The sequence below is a fragment of the Triturus cristatus genome, chromosome 11 (genome assembly GCF_964204655.1).
Source record: "Triturus cristatus chromosome 11, aTriCri1.1, whole genome shotgun sequence".
Classification (NCBI taxonomy): Eukaryota; Metazoa; Chordata; class Amphibia; order Caudata; family Salamandridae; genus Triturus; species Triturus cristatus.
Window position 1 is genome coordinate 272189482 of NC_140594.1, and position 12964 is coordinate 272202445.

Here is a 12964-nt window from a genome sequence, read left to right on the forward strand (position 1 = left end):
TGCTTGCCTGAGGCCTGATTGTCTCATAGCATCCTGAATTCTGTAAGTCAGTTCTAGTGTGATAATACCTTATAACCCACCTTTCCATTTACTTCTTTTGTGCATATGACTGAGATAGTATGACCAACCGATAAGTCTGAGTCTGGTCGATTTAGATTACACAATGGCAGGCCCAAATACCCGGCATAAATGCCTCCAGCCGTATTTTCGTTTGGTAAGAATGTTCCCAAAGTGCTGTAGTGGATCCAACTGGAGTATTCACTATAACAATATAACAACAGCGTCAGTTACCTATATGTTTGATTTCTTGTAGATAATAAAAATTCTAATGTCCCAGTCTGATGTTTTTTACCTTGTAGGTCTTTAGTACTCTTTACTTTTGATGACTCTTTGGCAGTGTAAATGCTGCCCACTCTGAGATAAATGAGCCAAGGTTTTTACTGGGGCGGCTTATGCTGAGTCCGGTATTATTGTAAGACTGCACTTCCTAATGAACCCCTCACAGTTTTTTAGGTCGAGCCTAGGCAGCGCGCATGCGCTGTCTGCAAGACCTGCTGTTATCTCCTCTATCGGCTTTTGGCATGCCCATGAATTGCCATTTGTTCGCAGTTGTGCCATTTAGAAATACTGGATTTTTATTGGTGCATTGGGTCTGATTCTCCCGCCTTGCGTGCTTGGGTCATGCCCAGGCGATTTCACTCATTGTTTGCTTGCGTTGGCCATCCCAATACGTCCACGGGTCCTCCTGGTCATCCTGATCTGCTTTTTTATTTTGTAGGCTATCAACACTGTTTTAGGCTTTCAGGCCAATCCACGGAGCAATGCTCTGTTCGGCACCTGCAGAGTCGCAATTTCTGTCCAGTAGCTTTTGTGCTATGCCAGACCTATTGCATTTCTAATGCTTGTTTTAGAATATCACACTCATTGAGATCAAACTGCCCACACAGCTCACTGCCAGCAACTGGTGGTCGCCCCCCCTCTGCTCCCCACATTACCACACCAACACTGCCACGGCTGGTTGTGATACATTGCTAGTATCAGCAGCCCTCAACGGGTTCGATTACGACAGACCTCATCAGTGCGCAGCCAGGACAGTTCCGGTGGGATTTGTCTGAAGCCGACGCCACTCACAGCAAGAAAACCAACAATCCCGGAGAGATTCTCCCCTGAACGCTTCTTTGGTTTCGCTCTCCAGGACGAACCCTATCGGTCAACGTGGCTATGCAGAGGGGGCAAGAAACTACTGAATGGGGTTAAGGAGCAGCAATGGATGCTGCACTGCTAGATGCCATCCATGCCGGAATGCCTTCGCCGAAGCCGGAAGCAGTCAACGCCACGGAGCATGACGCGTTCGCTATGTGGCCTTCCTCTCGGCCGCAAATTTGTATTTATTATTATTTTCTTTATTACTTATTATTATTTTGCTGTTTTGATTTTTTGTTGCTGCATGCTGGCATCCTGTGAACACTCCCTAAGAGAAATCTTTCAATATCGGCCATTTTTATCAAAAGGTCCAGGCAGGTGGTTGTGTGAGCGTAACCTTAGCCGTGGGTGCCCTAGGGTATTCTCCTCTTAACCTGCCAAATGGATTTCTAACACACAGTATCTCCCTTTGGCCAATGATAAGAGAGTGGTAATTAAGATGCGCGATATAACGACTGCATCTAACACAGGGTTTGACATGCAAAAGTTAACCTATTTCTTTTAGGAATCTAATTTTTACCCGGGGTAACTCGGCACAAGCAGTGAGGCCTCCCTCAGAGAAAATGCCGTTGTCATAGGAGCAATAATTAGGCAAAACAATAACAATAGTGTTAAATAAATGAAGTGCTTAAAATATCCAAATCAAATTAATTTAATAAAAAGCATTTAACAAGAGAAATGTCATACAATTGAAGAAGATTGGAAAAAGAGATTGCAAGTTACAAAGAAAAGAAAACTCGGCCCATAGGATATTATGAGAAAAAGCATTCAGAGTTCTCCTATTGAAAATGCTAAAAAGACGACAAAGTGGCAAATCCATATCTTATTGTAGAAGCATAAAAAGTTCTCAAATCTTCAGAACTTGCTCTTCACAATTCCCACCATAGTAGAAGTAAATCTCTTTATTCGGTCAAAACATGTGTAACTATAAAAGATACATACGATTAGATAAAAATAACCATAACATCTCATCGAAGTTAAGATAGTACACAACAAGTTTAAGATAACAAGGCAAAATTCATAGTGATAATACAAGATAAATCGTTGCCCCTCTGCTAAATTGTCTTAAAGATTGAACTATCTTTACAGACTGGATTTACAGTTTCCATCAGCTAAAAACAGTCTCTTCACGGAAGGGAGAAGAGAGCAGAATGCATAATCATACAAAAATGTTAACATACATCCCATACCCAGGATAACAAATGGGCCTGGCCAGACCAGTTCAAAAACAAATTACAAGCGTCGATCACAAGCACAACTATGTGAAAACAGCCCTACTAAAAGTTGTGTTTAATATAGGGCCAGGCCTCTCGTAGTTTAAAAATCCTGCTTAAGAAAAAGCCCACATTTACGCAGGTTTTAACATCTCTCAAAAATACGGAGGAACAGCATAGCAGGCTTTACTTGATTGAAATTGAGAGATGTTAAAATGGGTATTAAAAATGTTCTCCTTGGGAGGATATAAAAAGAACAGAACAAAACATAATGGGCCACAGTCTGGGCTGAAAAATTGTTACTCTCACTGGGACCAAGGGTACCCTGTGCGACCCAGCCCTTGGTAAAACTGATTAATGGCAAAAGTAGGATCTTTCTGAAACTAGTTTGAAGCTGGCGATGTACACGTTGTGTACCCAGGTCAGATAAGGCTGTATTAAATGGACAGTTTTAGCCAGACAATAGGCATGGACCTCCAATTTCTGTAATTCAAACACTTCTCTTTCAACAATGTTACTGATCAAAAAGTTCTGTTTTACCCAGATATAGTCAGCTTTGACAATGCTTTCAGGACTAGAGAACACGTTAGGGTGACCTTCCATGGTTTTCAGCTGAAAGAGGTGTCACACAACTGTACTTTCAGGCTCACGAGAACATGTTCAGATCAAACTGGAATTCTTCACTGCAGGTAGCAGATTTGCTTCCACTCTTCTTAAAACCTACTGCACCCTCCAACCTCAGGAGGGTATTCCCTCAAGATCAAACAGGGGAAGTCTTCAATTTTAACTGGTCCTCTATAATTCTTGCACACAGGTGGTGTCTTTCTGTCTTCAGGACCGTCTGCATATTCCAGATAGAGGAGGGAAGGTACACTGGCCGAGGTAGGCTTCACTGGAAGGAGCTGGACCCTTTTTTTCCTGGGGGTCAGCTGAAATCTAGCACAACCAACCATGGAAAAACTGCAGAACTCCAAAGAGAGCTTAAGACAGTTTTCACTTCTCAGGGAGGCTGAAAAAATAAAACCCCAGGGAAATTTACTAGAATTTCTCAAATGTGTGATGTATTTCCTTTATGGTGCATGCTTTGGGGTGACAAAACTATCCAGGAGTTCATTGCATCAAAAACTAGGGTGGTTGACCCTCGAGTCACCTCTGTGGAGGTTACTCCTGTCATTTAATTCCACTCCAGGCCTTCTCCCATCTTGTCTTTTGTGTTTCTAGATCTTTGAAGTAAGAGATGGCAGGTTCAACTATCCAACCAAGCAAGAAGTGTGATCTCAGAGGGATGTGTATGCATGTGAGAAGTGCTCATCTGAGTTCAGGCCGCATATTTGTCATAACTCATAGCAGCAGTAAACCTTGTTGGTAAATGATATCTGAATCTTTTCAGGTCTCTTGACATATATGCTTCATATTTGGTTTGAATGGCTTCAATGGGTAAAAACTTGCCCATTAAGGCCCGGATTTACTAAGGGCTTGTGTTGCTCTTGCTTCAGGCAAGGTGACACAAGCAGCCCTGCCAAGTGCCAGCATCAGGCATTAGACTAATGCATTTCAGTGTGGTGGTCCACATCACCGCACTGAAATGCGAAGTCACACATTTATAGTGCCTCAACCAAATCTGGGCGCTACTTTATAGCACTGACTGAGCGGAAGCTGGCAGTGCCCGCATACCCACTGCTGCGGCAGGCTTGGGGGCTGGGTCAGCTCGCTCTGGCTACAATGTACATCATACACCTGACCGTTTCATTCATTATCATGTGACGTCATGGGAGTGTGTAATGATTGGCCCAATGGCTGCTGCTGAGACAGCCAGGACACTTTGGCTGGCTGCCTGCGGTGTGAGCGGGCAGCAGATGAGACAGTTTAAAGTTTGGCAGAACCATTTGCCGCTGCTCGCACCATGTGGTGTAATGTACTGGTATCAGGACCCGACCTGGCTGACGCCAGGGTAGGTGTGCATCGGCAGCCTGCACTGCAGCCTCATGATTGCCAAGCGAGTTGAGTCCAGGACCGCGGATTGCTGTCAGGGGAGGTCTGGTCTGTACCGTCGCGCTAACTCTCAGACTACAGTCACTCACTCGGGTATCTCCTAATTTATATTTAATGTTCTGGGAATAGATACCAGCCCTGGCACTTCCGGCCGGGATGGGTGGGGCATGTGATGGATGAGCTACTGAGATGCTGCTATTGTTACAGTGAGACGATTTTGCAGCAGGCCCGGTTCTAGCGGGTGGGCCAGGGCCACCCAAACATGAGCCTGGCCCACCCAAACATGAGCTTTGGCCCTCGCAGTGAGGGCTTGAAGGCAGGCGCGCAACGCCATTGCGCTCAAGGGGCTTCAACTCCCTCCCCCTCCCCCCCTCGTGTGTGTCAGCCTGGCTGAGACAGCTTCCAGGGCGCCCACACACAGAGACAGACAGTTTCCGAGATTATCGCAGCCACACCAGAGAACTTCACAGGTCTTTACAAGACCACTTACATGTTAAGACCATTTACATGTTAACGAGGCTTTGTTTATTTTTTCACCCCTTCATCTCCACTAGGGGCATGGCGAAAGGCGACAAATCCTTTCTTTGGCACTGGTAACCTTTGCCTACTGTCCTGCTGCGATGACATTTCTTTTTCTATGCAGCGCAGGAGAAACAAAGTTTGTTTATTCCGATTCACCTTTTCTAACCCCTGCAGCTGCTTATCACATCAGGCTGTGACACAAAGTTTAACTAATAGAGTAGGCAAGAGAATGTGTTACTATTTGTTTTTCTTTTTAAAATCTGCACAGGCCCAGCAGGACACATACTTCCTCTGTGCTTCATTTAAGCAGTTTTTATCATTATCATGGCCGATGCAGGACAACAATAAGACAATAAAAAATGCCCCAATAACGCTGGTGATTAAAGATCCTGCTGGAGAGCAATAATTTCTCTGTTAGTAGTTTTTTAATGCGGGTGAACTGTATTTTATGTGGAAGCTCAGTGGGTTACTGCCTTTGTCTCAGAGATCCTTGTGTTACTTGCAGTTCAGAAGTATCAATCCTAACATAGGACAGTGACCAATGAACTGCCATCAAAGAGCTGCATACAGACCTGAATGGTATAGTTAGAACTTTGCTTTTTTTGTTTTGTGATATAGTTAGAACTTCCTCAGTCTTTCATTATTCTAATGTTGCTGAAATGAGTATGTTTGGGCAGAAATACATTTTTATCAGTAAAGCCAACCCCCTACCACTGGAGTACTGTTTAAATCCTGAGTTTGTGCTTCTGCAGACCAAACCCTCTTAAAATATACTGTCCACCAGTATGGATGACATGTGATTCATACACCTTGTAATCCTCATTGGCTTATGTGACATTTCCTGTAGACTTTTTAACATACTTGTATGATTCATTGTCTCTGTATAATGTGTGCGTGGTGTAAAGTACTGACACACACTACACTGATATGAGTAGCACTATACAACAAATGAAAAGCATATGAGAGAGGGGCTATGTAAAGATAAGGGGCACTGTTGGAGGGTGGCAGTGAGGGAATCCGGGAGGAGGTCAATAGGGGGAGGGGCTATGGAGCGATAAGGGGCACTGGTGGAAGGTGGTAGTAAAGGTATTTACGGAGAAAGAGGTTATTGGTGCGGCGCCAAAAAAGACTTTCACATCAGCGCTGAAGCCGGCCCTGTCATGGCTTTTCTGTTTTTGTTTATTTAATTAGCAGTCGGGTCATAAGGGCTACTGTGGAACATACTTTAAAGTGCATGCTAATTATATTTACTGCTATATTCAATGTTTTAAGTTTGAAGGTGATTTTACTAATGTTTTAACCGGGAAAAATGAAAGTGGATCCCGATGGTGCCTGGTATAGGGCTGGGGCCCAAGGTCAGCTGTGAGATAAGGTGCACTGGAGAGGAGTAGTGGATAATCAAGCCTGTAAGGGAGTGCGTTGCAGAGTCCGGGGTCAGGTGGAGGTAGTAATGAAGAGGGATTCTCCCTGAAGGCTCGCACAGAGGGAGCCCGAGAAGTGTCACTTGCCTGATACCCCCCCCTCAGAAACCTCCTCTTCCCATCAAAGGAACATTACATGGAAAAAACACTTTTTGAGAGTGATAATATTTAGAAAGAGATTTCGAAAAGAGTGCGTTTTACTGGTCCTTATAAGACTAAGAAGAGATAAAGGAGGGCCCAAAAGCAGGCCTGCACAGACATATATCCAACAAATCGAGCCCGCAGTGGCCCACCCAAATGCACCCTTAGCCCACCCAAATAAAAACTCCTGGAGCCGGGCCTGTTTTGCAGAACAGCTGCAAAACCGCCCCCCTGTAACAAAACTGGCCCCCACGGGTCAAAAACCGTCCCCCACCCTTCCCACCCACCAGGAAAATGCCTGGTGCCCGCTACAGCCAGTACGGCTCTTCTTTTTGAGATGAGGTCCAGGAACTTTTACTTTCAATTTAACAGCGTCACTGTCTCAACAGAGCCTGTAGCTCTGACTGGGACTGGTTCCTCTCAAGCCGTGGCTAGTGCCACTGCTTGGCTGGACAGTGGCGCGCTCTGGGCGGACCGCGCAGCTGACTGACTGAGAGTCAGTGGAGTCGGTAAATGAATTGATTCGAATTATTTAGAGCTAGCTCAAGTCTTTTGAAATGATTATTACAGCCGGTGCCTCAGCCTCACTCTCCTGAGGTTTGCCAGTGCTGCAGCGGCCTGGGCAGTGCTCCGAGTCTGCGACTCAGCTGACAGCGACTCATGATTTTTAGCAGGCAGCTGAAATCCGTGCTGGGCCCGCTCACATCCAATTTGATCTGTGCATCCAGCAGTATTATCTTATCTATTTAACTGTGTGTGTGTCTGCATTTGTGCATAAAATGTTAATGTCTCTCATAACCTTGTTTAAAGACATGGTTACATATTTGTTTAACAGTAGGATCAGGTCACAAGGGCTCTAGGTTACTGCCCTTCCATTTCTGGTATTTTGCAGAAGTTTTAAGATCTTCATAGAGTTTTTTGTTGCTCAAATGTGTGTAATTTCTGATATTTATGTTTCCCTCGTCTTCATTGTTTGATTTTGCTCACAAGAAAGTGTCACTCATAGTCGTTGAAATGTCACTCATAAATACACTGAAATTATGAAAATGTCACACATAGCAATCTGAAACCTTGGCAGCTATGCGCAAGGCAACGCAAGCCCTTAAGTCAGATTTACTAAGCCATGCAAAGCCATCTTGTGTGGCTCTGCATGGCTTAGTAAATCTAGGGGGAGATTTACAAAAAAGTTGTGCAACCCAGCCCCATGCGAGGCTGTGGTGTGTTGCGCGACAGAGAGGGAGCAGAGGAGCGCCATATCTTCAAAGACATGGCTCTCTCCTCCACTTTCCTTTGCGCTGATTGCAGCTGCCATGCGTCATGCACACACCTTAGCCCCGCAGCGCTAGGATGTGTGCATAAACCCAGCATAGGTTTGGTACCTGAAGGGTACCTTTCCTGTACAAAATACTATGCTTGACACAAGGGAAAGTTGTTTCCACTTTGTATGCGTGCTGCACAGTGCAGCACGCATGTAAAGTCTGAAAAGCATTTTTCTCATGCTAAACCCAATCTACTGTTTTTGTAAATTGGGTTAAGCGTGAGAAACCTTGGGTGGTTGCATGGGAACGCCCATGCACCACCCTTGGTACGCCCCCATGGCTTAAAGTAACACGAAGCAGCGCAATGCAAAACAAGTTTAGCGCTGGAAAGTAAATTACAAAAAAAAAGATTTTGCATCGTTTTGCGTCATTTATGTGATGCAAACACGGCGCAAAAGCTTAGTAAATCTCCCCCCTAGAGTGACACACGGCAGTGCAAGTCACTGCCTGGTGTTACTCTGCATTGGGAAGGCATTTCGTGGGTGGAGTGCGGCCGTTCCCACGCATAGATTTTGGTTCATTCCCAAATGTACTAAAAATAATAAACCTGGGACTGTGTTAAAATGGTACATCATTCCAACAGAGGCGCAACAACTAGAAATATGCTTATTTTTCCTTATTATTTCCTCTTTCTGCGTGTTCTACATTCTGCAGCACACATAGAAAGAGGAAATTGCTGCTGTTGATTGTTTTTGTGGAGGAAGGAGCTCCTTCCTGCCCAAACACAATCCTGTCTGTGACGCAAGCACCCTTGCACCAGGCTGCACTCAGAGAGAGCAGGAATGCACCATATCCTAGTGAATATGGCTCATTCCTGCTCTGTCCATTTGACGCAGCACCACAAGTGCTCTTGCTGCATTGCGCTGCGTCAAATGTAGTAAATCTTGGCCTAGCTATCACTTAACAGTTAGAGGCTCCTGTAGCACGGCTTCTGAAAAAGCATGCACTTCTAAATGTACGTTACATTTTAAAGGTCACATGAGAAAATTACCTGCACTTTGCAACTGCACAGGAGTCCTTGGCACTGACAGCTACCTCATAGATGTGCCAACATTGAGAACAGAAAACACTTCTGCTTTTAAATAGAGCCTGCGTGGCTTAGCTTTTTAACCCACTGTTTAAAGCTACTGTGGCTGCCATATTACCAGCAGTCCTAAGCAAAAAAACTGTTAAAAAGATGGATTACCTTACAGAAACACTCAATGCACAATGACACTTTGAACAGGATATGCTTTCTCTCTCTCTCATAGGGCAATAAGGGAGGTGTCAGTGTGCGCATGTCTCTATTTGGTCACATGGTGTGCTTCCTGAACTGCCATTTACCAGCTCACATGGAGAACTCAGAGCAACGGATGGAAAATTTTGAGAGCATCCTTCAATTGCAGCAGTTTGAAGGTCCCTTGGCCAATGGTGTCCTTGACCACGAGTAGGTAACTTGTGTCTCCTTACCCTCGTCTGCTCGTCTATACATATGCAAGTTCTCATGGTCATCACTCCTGGCGCTCATCCTCCAACACTGACTACCATCTTTCTGTTCTACTATTCCTCACTCCCTACTGCATGGTGCAACTATCTGAGACACCTTCATCACTAAGGGAAAAAAGATTTAATCCTCTTTAACCAGGTCTGCATCATCGACAATAAAGATTGCGCAAGGGTCCTTTCTGATTGATGCTTTGGTGGGTTTTGCGGTAGATGGAGATATCCTTCAGTAGGATGCCCCTTTAAATCAAACAACAAAATAGGTATTTTTCAAGTAGATCTCATTGTGCAAAGCCCTTCTCTCCTGACCATTAACCAGCATGTGTGATATTCCAAACTCTACCTAAAATACCAGGTTCACCCTAGTGTCTCTTGTACTGTTCCTCCTGGATACATGGTGAGATTTTGCGAAACCTGCTCACACTGGGGGTGCAACCCCACTATTGAGAATCCGTGACATGAATGTATCACTACATTGATGCTACTACTTCCCAATTACTACAAGCGAGAATGCCACCAGTAATAATTAGATAAGCCGAAGGGCAGGAGTGAGAGCTAGGGTTAATCTAAGGAGTATTGTTAGATTTTTCGGGTTAGGGTTTGGCTAAGTGGTTGAGTTAGGTTTAGAATGGGCAGGTATATGGTTTGAATTAGGCTTTGATTTGGGCTAAGGACTAACTAAGGCTTTGGTTTAGGATCTGGTCAAGGGATTAGGGCACGAGATAGTGTTAGGGTCAGCATTAGGATGAGGTTTTTTTAGTTGAGGAGACAGCGTTAGATTCAGTTGAGGTTTAGGGTATAATTTAGAGTTAGGGTTAATAATGCTAGCGTGAAGGTAATGTTTAGGATTCAATTTGGTGCTAGATTCTAGATTAAAGTAAATTAGGTATTAGGGTTTAACGTTAGGCTAAAGGTTAGTACGTTTATTGTGCTTAAACTTAGTCAATGTAGCCTTATTTTCAGTGCACTTACTATTGTACTTAGCTTAGTCAATGTAACAGTATTATCAGTAGTGGGATTTTCAATGTAACTGCATTATTAGTAATTGAAATTTCAGTAATGTTATTTTTAATTGTGAGAATTCAATCTAATGGACTGTCTGTAGGGATGTGTATGTATATTTTATGGAGTGACCTACAGCTCACATTGAAAAGCACTTTCCTTTATTCATTACCTATTTTGGTAGCAGTGACCTTTCCAGTTTGTACGGTCCTCCTGATATTCTTGTGGAGCAAGGGAAGAGCTGGTCCCATGCTATGCGTACATCAAGGGTACCTGTTTCTGCTTCAGACCTTACTGGCCTTTCAGAGACACTGGCATTTTGGGAGATCGTTTCCTAGCTCAGTCCCCTCAGGGTCTTGTTCTCTCCTGTCTGATACTATGACTCCTTTAACATACTTCATGTGCTTTCTCCTTATGCTTGAGAGAGACATGACTAGAAAATCACTTGCATGAACCACCCTCCCCACACACCTTCACATTTTTCAATCCCTAGATCACCACACAAAAGACATGCTATTCAGGCAGTACTTGTTGCGGGACTCTATACTCTCTCTACTTGAAGCAGTCTTCTCTAAACTGCACCTTATACTTCCGGTGAGGTCTCACCAAGATGTGTGTAGTAACTCCTTTAACTTCTGTTTGTTAATCACCATCCTATGTTTTCTATCATTCTCAAAGTTTTGCTTGGCATGTTTTTGCATTGTATACCCTGGGATCGATTGGCAAGCTGTCATGATTGACTATCGATCCCTCTCCTACTTGATAGTCAAGTATAATGCACCCATTTTCATGTATTGGTGGTCCATATTTCTGCATCCCAAAAGAATGACTTGGGATCTGGCTGCACTAGTTCTCTGCTTGCTACCTGTCTACATCTCAATCCATCTGGTCTCTCCCAATCACCTTCTCCTGATTGGGTGATCTGTTCTGGCACAGATCATTCTGGCATCTGCAACCATATATTTATCGTCCACTCTGGTGCAGCTGTTGGGAGCTCATGTCTTAGTAGTTTGCCATCAAGGTCCCTGAAATTGATCAAATGTCAACACACTGTGTCTAATTGGGTACAGTGGCTCTCAATCGCACCTAATTGGACAACCTTTGCCAGAAATGTTAACCGAAATTGAGCATATTGGAACCCAGAGAGGGTAGTTCACTGTAATTCCTGAGCTGCAGGAATACATTTTGGCCCCTCCTTTAGCTAATTTCCTAAATTTTGGATGAAAGTACTTCTATGCAGACAGTGAAGAGCCATGGTACAAGAAGCTACCATGCTTGTCCACACGGCTGATCGCCTCTTTACACAGCGTGTTCTCATTTTGTGAACAGCCTGCCGTTAACCATTGAATTGAGTTTGCGGCTTTAGTTTAAGCCTGATCCACTCAACAATAGCATTCAGAGCCGGGCAGCCGTCATGGACAATGTTCTACAACCACCCACACAAGCAAGCATTGTGAGCAAGCCCAACACTCGGCCTGGGTCTTTGGGAATCCTTTCCACAAGTACATTTTGAAAAAAATGGGCGTTTCACCCAGGACTCTAACAACCTACAAGGGGCATTATTCCTCTACAACAGCAAACCCACAGATTATCGCAGCAATCCTTAGAAGACCTCCAGCCTTCCTTGTAGCCCTGCAGACCATATCACAGTGTACTCTCCAACAAGGCAGGTGATCTCACCGACCCCAATAAAGAGTTACCCACTCCTGAAAATGATATAGGGTTTTGTGGGGAAGGGGTTTGCTTGAGCAGACCAACCGAAACTGTTCTGGTCAGACCAGGGCAGATGGCAGCATTAGTCATAATGGAGCTTTTTGCTGAGACCCTCTGCCCCGCTTTGCTGGAAACCCCTACAGTTGACCCAGAGGCATAACGTACTATGATGTGCTCCCCTCTTGCAAAGTTTAGTAGGGATCCCCTAAAAGTCGCGTAAGCTGTCCCATCACAGATGAGTCTTGGGTCAAGTGTGGACCCACTGAGCAGTTGCCCTTTTCTTTGTGCAGCATAAAGGCTGCATGGAATTCTGCTAGGTTGATATTGATCACACGCGGGGTGACTTAAGGCCAAGGAGATGCCCGTCCTACATGAACCCACAATGCACATGTAGACACAGCCCCCTGCTGGAACCTTCCCTTTTATCTTCCTCACATCTCCCCGTTGATGGACAGATCTTGTGCTCAGTGAGCAGCAGGCCAGGATCCACATAATGCAAGCACAGGCACCATACCACAAGAGTCGAGCTACTTCAGCGGATGGGGCAGGGCGATGGGGCTGTCTCCCTGCCACTTGTCCATCCTCACTGATCTCCTTTTCTTCCTCCAGTGTCGTTTTCTGGTTTGGGGACTTGAACTTTCGTATTGAAGACTTTGATATGCACTTTGTGAAATACGCCATTGATAACAGCAAGCTGGGGTTACTCTTGGAGAAGGATCAGGTAAGATGACCCCACCCTGCAAATACTGGGTACATGGTTTGCTGCATAATTAAACCACAGAAACATTCTTGCATGACCGCAAACATTCTAACGCTGTTCTTAAACACAGGTGTATGTGGGGCCACATGTCTGTAGCAACGCAGTTTGAGTAGTGTCTGCCATATACGCATGACAAGCAAACACTACCTGCATAGTTCTCACTGCACTCACACACTCTACCCATCCGTACACCAG

The 12964-nt window shown here is 44.7% G+C and overlaps 1 protein-coding gene across 3 annotated transcripts in view; it reads left to right on the plus strand.

The window, feature by feature from the left end:
- The window catches only part of INPP5J (inositol polyphosphate-5-phosphatase J), a 372973-nt gene that overhangs the window by 299554 nt on the left and 60455 nt on the right, over positions 1-12964 (plus strand). For all 3 annotated transcript variants that reach the window (XM_085636028.1, XM_085636026.1, XM_085636027.1), the window contains 2 exons: positions 9063-9238; positions 12619-12730. In XM_085636028.1, the coding sequence (XP_085492154.1) occupies positions 9063-9238; positions 12619-12730 (288 nt within the window). The remainder of the gene's footprint in view (positions 1-9062; positions 9239-12618; positions 12731-12964) is intronic.